This window comes from Capricornis sumatraensis, chromosome 9 (assembly GCF_032405125.1).
Source record: "Capricornis sumatraensis isolate serow.1 chromosome 9, serow.2, whole genome shotgun sequence".
Lineage (NCBI taxonomy): Eukaryota > Metazoa > Chordata > Mammalia > Artiodactyla > Bovidae > Capricornis > Capricornis sumatraensis.
The window spans coordinates 4367216-4386597 of NC_091077.1; the positions used below are offsets into that span (position 1 = coordinate 4367216).

General features: G+C 43.9%; 3 protein-coding genes across 3 annotated transcripts; 2 read left to right on the plus strand and 1 right to left on the minus strand.

Moving 5' to 3' along the window:
• Positions 1-3436: 3436 nt before the first annotated feature.
• H2BC26 (H2B clustered histone 26) lies at positions 3437-3817 on the minus strand. The gene has a single exon (XM_068980344.1). The coding sequence runs from the start codon at positions 3815-3817 to the stop codon at positions 3437-3439; it is 381 nt and encodes a 126-aa protein (XP_068836445.1).
• A 316-nt stretch (positions 3818-4133) lies between these two features.
• H2AC25 (H2A clustered histone 25) lies at positions 4134-4526 on the plus strand. Its single transcript, XM_068980312.1, has one exon. It carries the CDS (start codon positions 4134-4136, stop codon positions 4524-4526), a length of 393 nt encoding a protein of 130 aa, XP_068836413.1.
• An 8277-nt stretch (positions 4527-12803) lies between these two features.
• On the plus strand, positions 12804-13214 carry H3-4 (H3.4 histone, cluster member). The gene has a single exon (XM_068980533.1). It carries the CDS (start codon positions 12804-12806, stop codon positions 13212-13214), a length of 411 nt encoding a protein of 136 aa, XP_068836634.1.
• The last annotated feature ends 6168 nt before the right edge of the window (positions 13215-19382 follow it).

Sequence of the window (19382 nt, forward strand, 5' to 3'; positions counted from 1 at the left end):
TATTTTTTTTGTAAACATTGTTTCAGACTATAAAAAACACGTTAGAACACTAGATATGTTCATATAGGTATGTTCAAACGTATAGACATGTTCAAACATATACAGATAGAACACACAGATACGTTCACTCATATCTATAAAAGAGAACAAGGGGAAAGAAATAATGCCTGCACACTGCTATCACTAACTATAACAATACTATATATGTCCATGAGTGCACAAACTAACTCAGGCAGAAAGGAAAGGAGGGTGTGGGAGGCAGAGACCACTATCCATATCTTTAAATGCAGTTTTCACTAAAGTTTTATCAGTTTTATATAAACCTATCAAAACTTATTTATATTTAAACAATAGTGTGTTGTCCAGATGATTTTTAAACTTATTTCTGCTCACCAACAAGTTTTTAAATTTCAATTTCCATTTTTGTGTATAAAGTAGGTAGATAAAACAATGCTAAATATACATATCCACTTGAGAATGACTAATCAGGGACAGTTAATATATTACCATTTATACACATTAGTCTTACATTAGGATGAAATGCTGAATCTGAAGTTGAATGAAAATATGAGTTCAAGGTGAAAAAAGAATTACATAAACTAGCTCAGTGTTAACGAATAATTTAATAGTGTATTCTATAAACTGACTGTAGTATTGAATAGCTATTTCAATAGAAACCTTTAAAAAACTGATGTGATCCAGAAAAATAAACGACACAATCAAAAAAATGGGCCAAAGAACTAAATAGACATTTCTCCAAAGAAGACATACAGATGGCTAACAAACACATGAAAAGATGCTCAACATCACTCATTATCAGAGAAATGCAAATCAAAACCACAACGAGGTACTATTTCATGCCAGTCAGAATGGCTGCGATCCAAAAGTCTACAAGCAATAAATGCTGGAGAGGGTGTGGAGAAAAGGGAACCCTCTTACACTATTGGTGGGAATGCAAACTAGTACAGCCACTATGGAGAACAGTGTGGAGATTCCTTAAAAAACTGCAAATAGAACTGCCATACGACCCAGCAATCCCACTGCTGGGCATACACACTGAGGAAACCAGAATTGAAAGAGACACGTGGACCCCAATGTTCATTGCAGCACTGTTTATAATAGCCAGGACATGGAAGCAACCTAGATGTCCATCAGCAGACAAATGGATAAGAAAGCTGTGGTACGTATACACAATGGAGTATTCAGTTCAGTTCAGTCGCTCAGTCGTGTCTGACTCTGTGACCCCATGAACTGTAGCACGTCAGGCCTCCCTGTTCATCACCAACTCCCGGAGTTTACCCAAACTGATGTCCATTGAGTCGGTGATGCCATCCAGCATCTCATCCTCTGTGGTCCCCTTCTCCTCCTGCCCCCAATCCCTCCCAGCATCAGAGTCTTTTCCAATGAGTCAACTCTTCGAATGAGGTGGCCAAAGTATTGGAGTTTCAGCTTTAGCATCAGTCCTTCCAAAGAACACCCAGGACTAATCTTTAGAATGGACTGGTTACTCAGCCTTAAGAAAGAATACATTTGAATCAGTTCTAATGAGGTGGGTGAAACTATTATACAGAGTGAAGTAAGCCAGAAAAAAAAAAAAACACCAATACAGTACACTAACGCATATATATGGAATTTAGAAAGATGGTAACGATAACCCTGTATGCGAGACAGCGAGAGACACAGATCTATAGAAGTCTTTTGGATTCTGTGGGAGAGGGCGAGGGTGGGATGATTTAGGAGAATGGCATTGAAACATGTATAATATCATATGTGAAAGGAATCACCAGTCCAGGTTCGATACAGGATGCTCGGGGCTGGTGCACTGGGATGACCCAGAGGGATGGTATGCGGAGGGAGGTAGGAGGGGGATTCAGGATGGGGAACACGTGTACACCCGTGGCAGATTCATGTTGACGTATGGTAAAACCAATACTATATTGTAAAGTAATTAGCTTCCAATTAAAATAAATTTATATTAAAAAAATAAATAACCGATATGAGACCATTTTGTTTTGTAAAACGTCCTATCTTGGGATTTGCATTCTTGCAACTAACTATTAACTAACCATAAAGTATTTTGAACGCCAACTTTAAAATGTTTGGGGTTTTGAAATTCTTTTACAGTTGACCCATGTAGATAAAGGAATGAGGTGGGCGTTTTCCAGCCGCTGTGGTTGAGGACACGGTGGCGGTGGGCACGTTTTCTCCCCAGTCCTTCCCACCGAATCAAGCATGCAACCTTCTTCCTTTGGACATGATTTGCAAAAGCCCGGTCGTCAGCCTTTAATTGAACGTCAGCTCCTTGCCCGAGATGATGACACGACCTTTCAACACATCTAATTCTCAGAACAGCTCAAGAAAGTGATTATTTGAAATCCCCTTCTTACATTAAAAAAAAAAAAAAACAGGCAAAAAAGGTGGGCGATGTCTTCCTCAGTGAACTCTTCACGCTAAAGCACTTTATCTGAACTAAGATGACACTTTCCAAATGAATGCCATAAACTCAAAGGGAAAATTCTGCGTCACTAGTGCGTCACTGAGAATAATGGGGCTGAAATGGAAGTTTACATTTGCTGAGAAAAAGGTTATTTTTCTCTTAAATTGCCCTCCTCTCCCCACCCCCGCCCCTAACTACCTGCAGCCTGGGTGGGCTTATTACATCCAGTTCTCGAGCACAGAGCGCTGTGTTCCATCACGCTTCCATTTTCCTTTCGGTTTCAAACATCCCGCCTTTGAAGAATCCAGACATGCAAACATCCTCCCGTAAATGTTCATTGCCTTAGGATAAAGATATCTGGTCTGGGCGGACATGCATCGCCAGGCGCTAGCGCCAAAGCTGTACAACGCCCCCGGGAGGCTCACCCAGAGCGTCTTTCAGTGCATCTTCGGGCTCACTCATTAATGAACACGGAGGTATTCGAATGGCATACAGTCCCTCTGGGGAAGCGGGGGATGGGGGGTGGGGGTGATATGACCCGCGCCACCCACCCACAGGCGAACATCATGCGCACACAAAACTGTACCAGGCCCGCAAGCCTCGTAAATGGCACTCTCCAGACCCTAAAAACACTTAACTCAAGGTTCTTATTTTGCTTAGTGAAGCGTCGATAGCTTTGAGCGGAAGCAAGGGTGGACACGCAACCTTTTCGTTGTTTCCCGCACTGCTATCTTTTCAAGCCAGCCCATCCCCGACCGGATAAAACACAGGTACGCTTTCGCATTCTGTTCACGTACACACGCGCGCACACGTCTATGGGACAGGGGTTGGGGTGGGGGTAGTGAGAAGAATCCGGGTGCCCTCCTAGTAACCTATGAGCCGCTACGAAGTAGACGAGATGCTTTTACATAACAAACCCTTCACGTGTTCGACACCCTTTCTCGATCTTGTGAGTGGCTCTGAAAAGAGCCTTTGGGTTTCCGGGCACCGAGGTGCACCTCATTTAGAGCTGGTATATTTGGTGACAGCTTTGGTACCTTCCGACACAGCGTGTTTGGCCAACTCGCCGGGCAACAGCAGGCGCACAGCCGTCTGCACCTCCCGGGACGTGATGGTAGAACGCTTGTTGTAGTGCGCCAAACGGGAGGCCTCGCTAGCGATACGCTCGAAGATGTCGTTCACGAACGAATTCATGATGCCCATGGCCTTGGAAGAGATACCGGTGTCCGGGTGCACTTGCTTCAACACCTTATACACGTAGATGGAATAACTCTCTTTGCGGCTGCGCTTACGCTTTTTGCCATCCTTCTTTTGAGCTTTAGTAACAGCTTTTTTGGAGCCCTTCTTGGGTGCAGGAGCTGATTTGGACGGATCAGGCATGACGGCGGATCCTTCAGATAGAAAAAGAAGCCTCTTTGCAGAGCAACTCAACTTATACGTCCTGTATTCAAATGAGGGATCCAGAGTTTCTAATTTCTGATAGGGTCAAGAAACGCGCAACGTCATCACTGGAAAGGCAGATGCAAATTAGGGGGAAATGGTGACTTTCTTTTCTGGTTGGTCACCATCACTACCCAATCGGGCGGCGCCGGCTGCACTACCTCAAGACTATATATAAGGACTCTCTGCTTACGGTGAATTTGTTGGTTGGTGTTCTGTTTTGGGGCCCTGTTTAGTCGTTGTGCGTGACTGGGAGATGTCCGGCCGAGGCAAACAGGGCGGTAAGGCGCGCGCGAAAGCGAAGTCGCGCTCTTCGCGCGCGGGCTTGCAGTTTCCTGTGGGCCGAGTGCATCGGCTGCTCCGCAAAGGTAACTATTCTGAGCGTGTGGGTGCTGGCGCGCCTGTCTATTTGGCAGCCGTGTTGGAGTACCTGACGGCTGAGATCCTAGAGCTGGCGGGCAACGCGGCGCGCGACAACAAGAAGACGCGTATTATCCCACGCCATCTGCAGTTAGCCATCCGTAACGATGAAGAGCTCAACAAGCTGCTGGGTCGCGTGACCATCGCGCAGGGCGGTGTCCTGCCCAACATCCAGGCCGTGCTGCTGCCCAAGAAAACGGAGAGCCACCACAAGGCCAAGGGCAAGTGAGGCGGCGGAGGCGGGCCGGAAACGGTCGTGCTCCCCAGGGGCTCCCTGACACCAAAGGCTCTTTTCAGAGCCACCCACAGTGTCTGGAAAAGAGCCGTACTGGCCAAGGGCGCATTTCGCAGCGCGTTTCTGTGCGAATCTGAGCAAGGCTGGGCTTTCGGGAAATCGAACCAGAGACATGATTTGGGTGCTCATAGGGGCTCAGTGGGCTGTGTGTTCGTTTGCAGCAGGGAATGACATTTTCTTTTCAATCTCACCCCCAAGGTCATGGAGTTTTAATCCCACTCATCCTTAAGACTTTGTTATTATCGGTGACAAGCTACTTTTGACTCCGAGAAGTCATTACTGTGACATTCAGACACCGAGTACGGACTGTTTTCTTATTGCAGGAGAAATCCATACATTGAATTGGTATTGAAAGTAAGCTTAGAAGAAAATCGGCCATTTGAGGTTCTGATAGATAAACGTGATTTACATCTTAAAGGGTATGAATGCACGAGTTAGGTTTTTAGAGAACATGAGATCAGAATTTATTGTATTGCGAATTCTAAGGTCTTGGGAAGGATATGTCTTGCTAGATGCATTTTCAGCATTTGAAATGTATCAGTTTACATTTTGAAAATAGGTGCACATTTTTAAAGGAAATTTTATTTTGTATAGAATAATTATTTAAAGGAGTTTAAATTACTATATTTGGGTTGGTTAAACGTTAATAAGAGATCCCCTTAAACTGATAGCTAAAGTCAAAATTATTAGTACATTGAACTTGATAAAATTACTTTCGTGAATTCAGTAAATTTAAAATGAACAGTGTTAGGACCAGATTAAGTAATATATATGTGGATATTTCAAAAGATGATTGTTCATGAATTCCACATGATGTTACAAATAAGGGGTGGAGTGTACCAGATACACTTCTGCAAAGTCTACTGAGAAGTGAAGACGTTAATAGCACTTACTTCATGGGGTTAAGGGATTAAATGAGTAATTCCATAGTAATCCCCATGTTTAAAAATCTCCAGCACACTATGAGTTTAGTAAATGTTATTCTTGCTGTCATCCTTACTGATTCCATTAATTTTTTTATTATAACATAGGCCACTAAAACATTAGGAATGTTACATAATAAGTATTTATCTTACAAAATTGGGATTCCCTGGTGGCTCAGACGGTAAAGCGTCTGTCTACAATGCGGGAGACCAGGGTTCGAGCCCTGGGTTGGGAAGATTCCCTGGAGAAGGAAATGGCAATCCACTCCAGTACTGCCGCTGCTGCTAAGTCACGTCAGTCCTGCCCGACTCTGCCAGACTCCATAGACAGAAGCCCACCAGGCTCCTCTGTCCCTGGGATTCTCTAGGCAAGAACACTGGAGTGGGTTGCCATTTCCTTCTCCAATGCATGAAAGTGAAAAGTGAAAGTGAAGTCGCTCAGTTGTGTCTTGACTTTTAGCGACCCCATGGACTGTAGCCTACGAGGCTCCTCCATCCATGGGATTTCCCAGGCAAGAGTGCTGGAGTGGGGTGCCATTGCCTTCTCCGACTCCAGTACTATTGCCTGGAAAATACCATGGACAGAGGAGCCTGGTAGGCTACAGTATGGGGTCGCAAAGGGTCAGACATGACTGAGCGACTTCACTTTTAATTAGATGTACTCAAACCAGGGCTCCCTAGACACTATCTAGAGCTAACCACATATTTGCTAGTCTTTAGAAAATATCCTAGCAATATAAAACTTTGCACCAAAAATTGATAAGAACCATCAGTGTGGGTGGAAACAACACCCAACTCCTCTGCAGTGTAGGTAGATAGTAGCATTCACATTGCCTAATGGGACCCATTTCAATGAAACAAACTGCAAGGATTATGCAAGAGATTATAGAGTCTTCTGGAGATCTGTACATTGGGTTTCCGGTGACAGCCTTCAATTCTACTGTAAACTTCTATTTTTGTATTGATATTTGTGTAGGTCATTGTATGTCTTCACCCCCTTCAGTGTTATTTAAGAAAGAAAGGTTTCTCAGGAACAGAGAGCTTGGGTCTTCCAAGCGTCATCACTGAGCTCCAGATTTTCAGTGCCTCTAGTGGAGTGTTAACTGGGAAGCACGAGGGGGGAGGTGCTCCAAGAGGAAGCCCTTCTTTTGTCACTTCTAAGGCTGAGTTTATATAGCCGCAAGCCCTGATTAATTTTCAGTTAATTAAAATTAAATACAAAGGTGCAGTTTCTCAGTCATCCTAAGCCCCACATGGCTAATGGCTACCACCCTGGACAGAACAGATACAGAAGGTCTCCATCATGACAGAAAGTTCTGTTGGGCAGGTCTGGTCTGATCATCTATCAGGGTTACAGTTTTAGAAACATCATGCGATATGCAGAGCTGCCTGCCTTGCATAGAGAAAGCTCGTCAGACTCATGCTTAAAGAAGAAAACAGTGTATGGCCCAGCCATTCTATCCCCCAGATACATACACAGACTCAGCTACCCAGACACCCATCTCACATTCACAGCAGCATCCCAAAGATAGAAACAGCCCAAATGTCTATAACAGCTGAATGGATAAACAAAATGTGGTCTAGCCATAGTGGAATAGTAGTCAGTCATAAAAAGGAATGACATGTTCATGGATGAACTTCAAAAAGGTTGTGCTAAGTTAAAGAAGCTGGACACTAAAAGTCACATATCGTATGATCCTGTTTACATGATCACATACAGAACAAATTCATAGGGACAGTAGATAAGTTGTTGCAAGTTTGTTGGGTATTAGAGGAAAATATGGAGTATTGTTCACTTTTGGGGTAATGAAAATATTTCAGAGATGGAAAGAGGTGATTGTGAATGCCTATATGTCACTGAATTGCTCACTTTAGAATGGTTTATATGAATTTCACCTTGATTTAAAAAGATACATGAACCTAATACAAGGATATGCACTAAAAAGAAGAGGAGTTTGTGTCTCCATCACTTTTATCCAGTAGGTGGAGTGTGGGCTGGCCTGCCTGCACAGTAGCATCCCTCAGAGACCATGTTGGGAGAGGGGCATGGAGTCTTTTGGGTAGCCATAGCCTTTCCTTCTGCCTGCCTCGGTGGAGTTTCAAGCCCTCTTCCCAGCCAACTGACACATATCATTCCCTTAAATGGAATTATTTTGGTCATTCTCCCCATATTCCTATGGGAGGGCACTTAATATTAAGAAAGATGAAAAGGGAGGGAGATCCCAGAAGAAGAATGCAGTCTGGGCAGCCTCAGAAGCATCCATGCTCACTGCGGATAAAGTGTTCCTAGTTTTTGGAATTCTCAGTTTAGCCTGGCTCCAGTCTAATAGGCAATCTCACCTCTCTCTAGGTGTGGCCTGTACCCAGCCTCTGCTGCACATCTAGTCTTTCCTCCCTACAGTAGCACTTTCCATATATTCACCAACAAATTCAAGAATCTTCCAAATGAAACAGCAAATGGATTCCTCCCCCAAAGTTTCTGTGCTCCTTTGACTAGGGAGGGCAGAGGAACTTGGGATTAGCACTTGAAGTCCTAGGTCACCCAGTTCCTAGTGCCATCAGATCTGGGCTGAGCTGAGCTGTTCTACATCATTCTGTTGCATGGCTGCCCCAGCCCTGGTCATCAGAATCTGCGTAATGCCCCCCCCCCCCCCGCCACAACTTCCCTACCTCCAGCCAGAGTCATTTCTATGCATTGCTCACAAAGCCTCATGAAGCTTTGATTTTCTCCAGTGCATGCCCAGCAGAAGCTTAAAACTGCATCCCTTTCTCTGCCTGCTTCCCTCCCTCCCAGTTCCTGGTCAGCTGGGTTCTGCTGCCTCCTGCAGAGGTCTCCAGGGACACCAGGTCTTGGTGCTTCTCTCCTCTCTCAACTTTGGACCCAACAGCTCCTCCTGTCGGTGCTGCCCATGGACCTCCAGAACCCCTCTCCCTCCTGCTGCCCTGTCCTCAGCTCACTCCCAGGCACATGCAGCCCTCTGGGTCACATCCTTCCAGGTCACTCCTGCAGGATATCAGATCTGCCCCCCAAATGTCCTAGAGAGCATGTGGGTCAGCAGTTTGAACCGAATTCCATCACCTCTACTAGCTTCGTCAGTGATGCTTCCCAAGGCCCACTTGACTTTGCACTCCACGATGTCTGGCTAAAGGTAAGGGATCACACCATCGTGGTTATCTGGGCCATGAAGATCTTTTTTGTATAGTTCTTTGTATTCTGGGCTTCCCTGGTGGCTCACATGGCAAAGCGTCTACTTGCATTGCAGGAGACCCAGGTTCGATCCCTGGGTTGGGAAGATCTCCTGGAGAAGGAAATGGCAACCCACTCAAGTACTCTTGCCTGGAAAATTCCATGGATGGAGGAGCCTGATACACTACAGTCCATGGGGTGCAGAGTCGGACACGACTGAATGACTTCACTTTCACTTTTTGTGTATTCTTGCCACCTCTTCTTAGTATCTTCTGCTTCTGTTAGGTGCATACCATTTCTCTCCTTTATTGTACCCATCTTTGCATGAAATGTTCCCTTGGTATCTCTCATTTTCTTGAAGAGATTTGTTAGTCTTTCCCATCAAAAACAAAACAAAACAAAAAACCCAGTCCAAATTGATTTAAATAAGCATAGAACCAGACTCAGATATGACACAAGTGTTGGAATTATCTTTCAGACCAGAATCTTAAAACTGTGACGAAGATGTTAAGGGCTCTAATGGATAAAGTAGAGGGCAAATGCTAAGAAAGTATCAAAAGGGAATGTGAGAAATTGAAAACACTGTAACAAATGAAGACTGTCTTTGATGGGCTCCTTAGCCAACTTTCTACAGTCTAGAAAAGAATCCATAAGCTTGAAGAAATGTCAATAGAAATCTCCCAAACTGAAATCCAAAATGAAAAAGGAATAATAACAATAAATAGAAAATAGAATATCCTAGGACTGGGATAATTGCAAAAGCTGTAGCATATGTGTAATTAGAAGAGAAGAGAGGAGAGAGTAGAAGAAATATTTGAATAATGGTTGAGAATTTTCCAAAAGGATGGAGACTAAACCACAGATCCAGGAGGTTCAGAGACCACCAGTAAAAAAGAAATCTATGCTGAGGCATATTACATTCTGTTACAGAAAACTGAAGATGAAAATACCTTGAAAGAACCAGGGTTGGGGGTGGGGCAACACTAAGTTAAGACTTCTCATCAGAAATCGTGAAAGTGTGGCATGACATATATACAAATTATTGTATTTTAAAAAATCACTAACCTAGAATTTTGTATCCAACAAAATTATTCATCAAAAGTGAAGGAGAAGATAAAATACCCCAAACAGACAAAGCAATCTTGAGGAAAAAAAGAGAATGGAGCTGGAGGAATCAACCTTCCTGACTTCAGCTTAAAGCTACAGTCATTAAGACAGTATGGTATTGCCGCAAAACTAAAAATGTAGAGCAGTTGAACAAGATAGAAAGCCCAGAGATAAACCCAAGCACCTATGGGCATCTTATCTTTGACAAAGGAGGCAAGAATATATAATGGAGAACAGACAGCCTCTTCAAGAAGTGGTGCTGGGAAAGCTGGACAGCTACATGTAAAACAATGAAAATAGAATACTTTCTAACACCATACACAAAAATAAATTCAAAATGGATTAAAGATTAAAATGCAAGGCAAGAAACTATAAAGCTCTCAGGAAAACATTGACAGTATACACTGACATATATCACAGCAAGATTATCTTTGATCCAGCTCAAAAAATTTATTCTTAATAACTGATAACTTCAAATAGTAACGGCAACAATAGATTGGATGATAATGACAGCAATGTTAGGGATGGAAGGGAGGAAATGGTAATATTGTTATTACTATTTATAAGTTACCTGCGCTAACCCATGAAATTGAAATAGTGTCATTTGAAAGTGGACTGAGATTGGCTATAAACCTATATTTCAAACTCTAGGAAAATCACTTTGAACTTGGTATGCTAAATAGAGGCAAGGGTATGGAATCATGTCACAGTAAGGCCATGACAGAGATGTCTAAATATCTTTAATGTTCATAACTACTTTGAAATGACAGTAGTTGTAAGTCTCCAATTAGAAGCTGTTTAATCATTTATAATGATGTGACAAATTTATATTTTGATAGTTTGTATATATTTTGGTAACTTCAATATAATTGATTCTTTGTATTTAAACTTTTTTAACATTTAAAAATTCTGAGGCATTCCACTTTATGCATTAAAAATATTTTTAAATAGTCTTGAGCTTTATCAAACTACCATCATCTATCCATCCGTCATCATACTCTTTAACCCTGGGAACATGCAGAGATTCTCACACTGCCTATTCTGAATGAGTGATGGCTTGGAGATTAACCAATGTGTCACAGTCAGATGAAGAGTCTGTCCCTAGTCAGACCCACATCATACACACCAGGGCTTGGTTAGGATGGTCCCTCTGGTCCTCCTGCCCTTTCCTAGCCAACCACACCTGACTTGAAGAGGGTGGCAGGACTTTGTGCAACAATCACTGTCAAATGAAAAACAAATCCAGATATAGTAAGCACAGATTTTCATTTGAAAAGATTATTGCAAGGGAGGGGAAAGGGCTATTGCAATAGGAAAGGAAAATTCTTTCTTCTACCCATCTTAGTTCTTAGCTGGGGCTCTGTTAACAGAAGATGAATTAGTAAGAGCAAAGCATGAAAGTTTCACCATGACTCAGGAGCCCTCATAAGGAAATGAATACCCACAGACAAAACCTAAATGCTTTTGCATTAGATGGAACAAAGAAAGGCAATTATGGAAAAATGACTAAAATATACCTGGGAAAATACAAGACAGGAATTATCTTAATAAGGTCAGTTTGTGCAGAATCCTCTTTGGTCTTAATGTTTCACCCTTGATGACAAGACTGTTTCTTTTTGCATAGGGCAGGCATCTTTCACGAGGGAGTTTTAACTCCCGTTTTCAGTAAGAAAGAGGAGACCTCAGAATGCTCTCGCATCAGCTGTTTTACAAGTGTCTAATTTAAAACAGTCCTTCCGCTCAAGCAGCATAGTATTGGGGATGGCACATTCTGATGCCCTTCAGCCATGTCATTAAGGTCTATAAGCCTCTCACGGGTTTACTGAGAAATGAGCAAGGCTAGGAAGAATCGGGTATGAGGAAGTGGAATGCCAGGGCAGTCGATGGGACGGTAGGTCAGGGAAGGCTTCACCCTGAGCCCAGCCAGTAGCCCGAAGATAGAATACTGAACCAAAGCTGAGCAGATAAGCATCTTGTTCAGAACTCTCAGGTTGGTTTATTTCTCTCAGCAGGTTCTCAACATAAGAGATTTGAAACACCAAATTACAGCTCAAGCATGCAGGATTATCTCTGGTATAGCAAGAGTTTGAAACAGCAGACTAATTATGACCCAGTCAGAGCTCAGGCAAGAAAAACTATTAAAAATTTAACAGATAATACACTGCCACGACAGGAGACAGGACCAACCCTGAAAAAGACTACATCCTCCTCGATTTTTCCTTTATATACGTGCTGACTCCTCCTTTTGGTTCAGCTTTATGCAAAATAGGGCTTCTACCTGCCACCAATCAGGGAGAGGAATGCAAATAGCATGTGCCGAAGGCCAATCAGGGAAGAGGGCATGTCTGGGGGGGGGCAGGATCCTGCCAGAGGTCCTCCCTTCGGTCCTCTACTTCATCTTTATTTTTGCTTTTCCCACCCCACCCCCACCCCCCACGCCCCCACCTCCCCACCCCCATCTTGAGTGTCATCAGAGTCATTTGGCAAAGATGGTTCACTGCAGGGCACAACGATTGAGGGAATTCCTTTAACCATCAAGAAAATTCCAACTGTCACCACCTACAGGCGAAATACAGAGTGTAAGCTTCTAGAACTTTCTTCCCTCAGCCCACAGGGGAGGAAGAGAATGCTGAGGAAAAACAAGGGAGCTGTACAGGGAGATGTGACACACATAGTGACGCCCACCTGAACCCAAACCTGATGCCCACCCGCATCCAACCCAGACCCACTCGGTTTTCGAGCAGCCCTGTGAGCTCCAAGACGCCAGCCTGCGGGGCCAAGCCCTCGCATCGCGAAAATAAGGGGCAGGCGCCCATGCAGTATGCCTCCATGGACCAATCAGAGCTTAGCCTGCCCTCACGCCACCCAGCGATTGGCCAATGGGAAGGTTACACCCTCTATAAAAGAGGGCAGGCTTCGCGCTTACGCACGTTGGCGAGGGACGGAGGAGACAGTTCCAGCTCCTGTCATCTAGGTCACGGAAGCGGTAGCGGCATGGCCCGAACGAAGCAGACTGCCCGCAAGTCCACCAGCGGCAAAGCGCCTCGTAAGCAGCTAGCTACCAAAGTTGGTTGTAAGAGCGCTCCAGCCACCGGTGGCATGAAGAAGCCTCATCGCTACCGGCCTGGAACCGTAGCACTGCGCGAGATCCGCCGCTTCCAGAAGTCGACCGAACTTCTGATTCGGAAGCTGCCGTTTCAGCGTCTGGTGCGGGAAATTGCGCAGGATTTCAAAACCGATCTGCGCTTTCAGAGTTCCGCTGTGATGGCACTGCAGGAGGCATGCGAGGCGTATCTAGTCAGTCTCTTTGAAGACACCAATCTGTGTGCCATCCATGCTCAGCGTGTCACCATCATGCCTAAGGATATTCAGCTGGCACGGCGAATTCGTGGAGAACGAGCCTAGATTCTTTGGTGTATGTGACTGCTAATCTTTGACTCCAAAGGCTCTTTTCAGAGCCACTAGCTGCTCAAAAAGAGTGCTGCACACAGACGAGTTAGCTTCTTTTGAGTTACTCAGAGGCCTGACTGGTTAAGCATCCATACGGTTTCTTATGGGGGGTGTGTGTGTGTGTGTGTGTGTGTGTGTTAGTCGCTCAGTCGTGTCTTACTCTGCGATGCCAGGCTCCTCTATCCATGGAATTCTCCAGGCTAAGGGTACCGGAGTGGGTTGCTATTTCCTTCTCCAGGGGATCTTAGTGACACTGGGATTGAACCCAGGTCTCCTGCAGTGCAGGCAGCCTCTTGACCATATGAGCTATCAGGGAAGCCTTTGAAATCATGGTTTAGTACCAAGTGTTACCTTTTCAAGGAGAGAGCTTTGCTATGGAAGTTAATTAGCCAATACTTCGACCACCTGATGCAAAGAACTGACTCTTTAGCAAAGACCTTGGTAACGGAAAGATTGACGGCAGAAGGAGGGGACAACAGAGAATAAGATGGTAGGATAGCGTCACGGAGTCAACGAATATGGGTTTGAGCAAGCTCGGGGAGTTGATGGACAGGGAAGCCTGGTGTTCTGCACACCATGGGGTTGCAAAGAGTCGGAGACGAGTGAGGAACAGCTGGTAACTTGGCAGCACATGGTAGAGTTTTCCATGCCTATTGAGCGAACTTGCTGAGGAAACGGTGGTTAACCATACTTTCAGCAGTGGAGCTCTGTGGAGATGATGGGAGCATGGATTTTAGGGGGAAAAGAATTTTCTCGTTCATTGGTGACGCTTCGAAATTTCTCCACTGAGGCTTTATTAAGTTGGTTAAATGCCTGCTAGATTTGCTGGTCATGCAAACCCCTTTGCAATAAAGGGGTAATGCATAAAATCCATTCCCTACTACACTTGTTTGGGCTACACTTTTGGGATGTGTATGGTTGAAATGATGAAGCCTATATGTAGCTATCAACTAGAGCAAAAGTAACACTTAAAAGTCAAAGTCCACCCCTGGGTGGGAGAGAGAGAAATAGCGTTGATTTTTTTACTTACTAGGTTTCTGGCTTAATTATAAAAAATTAAAGGCTATAAATAGATACAAGCTACGTACTTGGGTCCCACATGCAGGATCTTCTGGTCCCAGGGAGTTGTGGAGCACCACCCTCCAGGCGTGTGTATGAGTTCTTGCTAACCAACCTGGAAACTCCAGTCCTACAGGGATTGTCATGGAAGCCTCATTACACAGGCATGGTTGATTGAATCATTGGATGTCGGTGATTGAACGCAACCTCCAGCTGCTGTCCCCTTCCTGGTGATGGGCTTGAAGGTTTCAAACCTCTAATCACAACGTTCATTCCTTGTGGACATAATCTGCAGTATGTCACCGCCAAAGGCCTGGTGATAAACTTCGAACAGGCCTGGTCTGTGTATCTCAGAAAAGCTTATATCTCAGAATGAAGCAGATGTTGTCTGCTTCATTCCAGGAGCTCTAATTTCAGGCCACCAGGTGACATGCAGATCCAGTCTGGGTTCGCTGCTTTCTAGGAATTCAATCTATTCCTTGCAAGGTAAATACTTCACAAAGCACAGAAAAGACAGGTGGCAGATTTAGGGTTATTTAAAAGGAGATAAGTATTTCAAGTTAGCACCAGCTTTGTCTTTCATCTCCCAACTCTGCTATTTTGGTGCCTGTTGTTTTATTCTGTTTTTTTTTTTTTCATCCCATGGCAATAAAATCTGTGACCAATAATTCCAGGCTGGTGCTAGGGATTATCGAAACAGCAGGACCCTATGGTACTTGCCTGCCACCCGCCACCCGCTGCCCCCTACAACCTCATGTCGTTTACTTGCCTTTTGTCTGTGGAAAACTGTAGTCAAAGAAGTTTAATTTGAGAAGTAGGAAACGTGGAAACAAAGGAAAACAATCCAAGGAGACCAAATAATGACAATGTAGTCAGTAAGTATAGTCAAGAAGCTTTCGTTCTTTCTCAAGAGCTATGGGTGATATTCTGAGCCATATCCTGTGAGCTGTCTTGTAGATACTAAAACGCCAGGGTGAAAACTTAATTACACGATGACCAGACTCTACCCATGACATAAGCTGCCACAATTCCGAGAACTGGCCTCGAAGAAATGGGAACAAATGGACCCTGGATCTGAAGATTAACTGTACCTAAAATTACCAAGATGACGCTGCGCAGGCCACCAGTGACCAACTTAAAGATATCTGTCAGAACTGACTGCTATTTCTATATGTAGCTGTCCCCCACTTTTGTCTTAAAAAAGCTCCTGCCTCACTAGTTTCCAGGACATCTGCCCTCCTCCAACCCTAGTTGCTGGCATCTGAAATAAAGCAAATTTTCCTTTCCACCAACCAGGCCTGCTTATTGGCTTTTCAGTAAAGAGCAGCCAGACCCTGCATCTGGTGATACTATAATATTATGACATCATTGTTCATAAGGACCTGCCAGATAAGAGCCCTGATAAGGATGTAAATGTGCCATGATTTTAAACCAGTTTAAGTTGGGGGTTGGGGTTTGCAACCAAGAATTCTAAGAAATGAAGCCCTGCCCTTAGGGTGACATATCATGACTAAATTGGTTTACTCTAATAATTCACAACTGCATAAAATATACCCCACAAGAGACTGACCCAGACTTGCTGTCAGTGTCCAGGAGTCTGGTGGAGGTGTGGGTCGCCAATGGCCTGCTACAGGGTCGGGGGCACTGAGTACAACAGTGTGTGCCCAAGATATTTGAAGGAGATCACCGTTATCTTCATTACCCCTACCAAGTTTGGTATCAGGTCAAACAAGAGGGAGGGAAGACAGCCTCAGCCATCAGCAAAGTTGGATTAGACTTACTGAACGTGGCCCTGCCCATCAGAATAAGACCCAGTTTCCCCCAGAGTCCGTTTCTGCCATTAGGAAGCTTCCATAAATTTCTTATCCTTATCTGTCAGAGGCCAGACTGCATGAAAACCACAATCACAGAAAACTACTCACACTGATCATGTGGACCACAGCCTTGTCTAACTCAATGAAATTATGAGCCAAGCCATGTAGGGCCACCCAAGATGGACGGGTCATGGTGGAGAGTTCTAACAAAATGTGGTCCGTGGGAGCAGGGAATGGCAAACCACTTCAGCATTCTTACCTTGAGAACCCCATGAATAGTACGAAGAGGCGAAAAGATAGGACACTGAAAGATTAACTCCCCAGGTCAGTAGGTGCCCAATAGGCTACTGGAGAAGAGTATAGAAATAACTCCAGAAAGAATGAAGAGACAGAGCCAAAGTGAAAACAGCGCCCAGTTGTGGATGTGACTGGTGATGGAAGTAAAGTCCAATGCTGTAAAGAACAATACTTCACAGGAGCCTGGAATATTAGGTCCACAAATCAAGGTAAATTGAAAGTGGTCAAACAGGAGATGGCAAGAGTGAATATCGACATTTTAGGAGTCCACAAAATAAAATGGACTGGAATGGGCAAATTTAACTCCAATGACCATTATATCTACTACTGTGGTGAAGAATCCCTTAGAAGAAATGGAGTAGCCCTTATAGTCAACAAAAGAGTTCAAAATGCGGTTCTTGGGTGCAATCTCAAAAATGAGACAATGATCTCAGTTCACTTCCAAGGCAAACCATTCAGTGTCACAGTAATCCAATTCTATGCTCCAACCACTAATGCTGAAGAAGCTAAAGTTGAACAGTTCTATGAAGACCTATAAGACCTTCTAGAACTAACAGCCAAAAAAGATGTCCTTTTCATTATAGGGGACTGGAATGCAAAAGTAGGAAGTCAAGAAACACCTGGAGTAACAGGCAAATTTGGCCTTGGAATACAAAATGAAGCAGGGCAAAGGCTAACAGAGTTTTGTCAAGAGAATGCCCTGGTCATAACAAACACCTTCTTCCAACAACACAAGAGACAACTCTACACATGGACATCACCAGATGGTCAATACTGAAATCAGATTGATTACATTCTTTGCAGACAAAGATGAAGAAGCTCTATATAGTTAGCAAAAACAAGACTGGGAGCTGACTGTGGCTCAGATCATGAACTCCTGATTGCAAAATTCAGACTTACGTTGAAGAAAGTAGGAGAAACCACTAGACCATTCAGGTATAACCTAAATCAAATCCCTTACAATTATACAGTGAAAGTGACAAATAGATTCAAGGAATTAGATCTGATAGTGTGCCTGAAGAACTATGGATGGAGATTCGTGACGTTGTACAAAAGGCAGTGATCAAGACCATCCCCAAGAAGAAGAAATGCAACAAGGTAAAATGTTTGTCTGAGGAGGCCTTACAAATAGCTGACAAAAGAAGAGAAGCTAAAGACGAAGGAGAAAAGGAAAGCTATCTCATCTGAATGCAGAGTGCCAAAGAATAGCAGGGAGAGAGAAAGCCTTCCTCAGTGATCAAGGCAGGAAATAGAGGAAAACCACAGAATGGGAAAGACTAGAGAATTCTTCAAAAAAGTTAGAGATACCAAGGGAACATTTCATGAAAAGATGGGTCCAATAAAGGACAGAAATAGTATGGATGAACCTAACCGAAGGAGAAGATATTAAGAAGAGGTGGCAAGAATACACAGAAGAACTGTACAAAAGAGATCTTCATGACCCAGATAACCACAATGATGTGACCACTAACCTAGACCCAGACACCCTGAAATGCAAGGTCAAGTAGGCCTTAGGAAACATCACTACAAACAAAACTAGTGGAGGTGATGAGCTATTTCAAATCCTAAAAGATGATGCTGTGAAAGTGCTGCACTCAGTATGCCAGCAAATTTGGAAAACTCAGCAGTGGCCACAGGACTGGAAAAGGTCAGTTTTCATTCCAATCCCAAAGAAAGGCAATGACAAAGAATGTTCAAACTACCGCACAATTACACTCATCTCAATGCTAGCAAAGTAATGCTCAAAATTCTCCAAGCCAGGCTTTGACAGTACATGAATCATGGACTTCCAGATGTTCAAGGTGGATTTAGAAAAGGCAGAGGAAACAGAGATTAAATTGCCAACATCTGCTGGATCATCAAAAAAGCAAGAGAGTTCCAGAAAAACATCTATTTCTGCTTTATTGACTATGCCAAAGCCTTTGACTGTGTGGATCACAACAAACTGGAAAATTCTGAGAGAGAGGGAACTACAAGACCACCTGACCTGCCTCCTGAGAAATCTGTATGCAGGTCAAGAAGCAACAGTTACAACTGGACATGGAACAACAGACTGGTTCCAAGTAGGGAAAGGATTGTGCCAAAGCTGTATTTTGTCACCTGCTTATTTAACTTACATGCAGAGTACATCATGCGAAATGCAGGGCTGGATGAAGCACAAGTTGGAATCAAGATTGTCAGGAGAAATATCTCCCAGCATATTATAATTTCTTATACACATATGACATCACCCTTATGGCAGAAAGCAAAGAAGAACTAAAGAGCCTCTCAGTGAAAGAGGACAGTGAAAAAGTTGGCTTAAAACTCAGTATTCAGAACGCTAAGATTACTGCATCTGGTCCCATCACTTCATGGCAAAAGATGGGGAAACAATGGAAACAGTGAGAGACTTTATTTTGGGGGGTTCCCAAAGCACTGCAGATGGTGATTGCAGCCATGAAATTAAGACACTTGCTTCTTGGAAATAAAGCTCTATGATTTTTCCAGTAGTCATGTATGGATGTGAGAGTTGGCCCATAAAGAAAGCTGAGCACTGAAGAATTGATGCTTTTGAACTATGGGGCTGGAGAAGACTCTTGAGAGTCCCTTGGACTGCAAGGAGATCCAACCAGTCCATCCAAAAGGAAATCAGTCCTGAATATTCATTGAAAGGACTGATGCTGAAGCTGAAACTCAAATACTTTGGCTACCTGATGCAACAAACTGACTCATTAGAAAAGACCCTGATGCTGGGAAAGATTGAAGGTGGGAGGAGAAAGGGTTGACAGAAGATGAGATAGTTGTATGGCATCACCGACTCGATGCACATGAGTTTGAGTAAGCTTCGGGAGTTGGTGATGGACAGGGAAGCCTGGCATGCTGCAGTCCATGGGGTCATAAAGAGCTGGACATGACTGAGAGATGGAACTGAACTGAACAGAAAATAAAGGACGTAATTGCATCTTTGCTTTAG

Coding starts and splice junctions, on each gene's coding strand:
- H2BC26 (XM_068980344.1), bottom strand. CDS start 3,817: ATGCCTGATCCGTCCAAATCAGCTCCTGCACCCAAGAAGGGCTCCAAA.
- H2AC25 (XM_068980312.1), top strand. CDS start 4,134: ATGTCCGGCCGAGGCAAACAGGGCGGTAAGGCGCGCGCGAAAGCGAAG.
- H3-4 (XM_068980533.1), top strand. CDS start 12,804: ATGGCCCGAACGAAGCAGACTGCCCGCAAGTCCACCAGCGGCAAAGCG.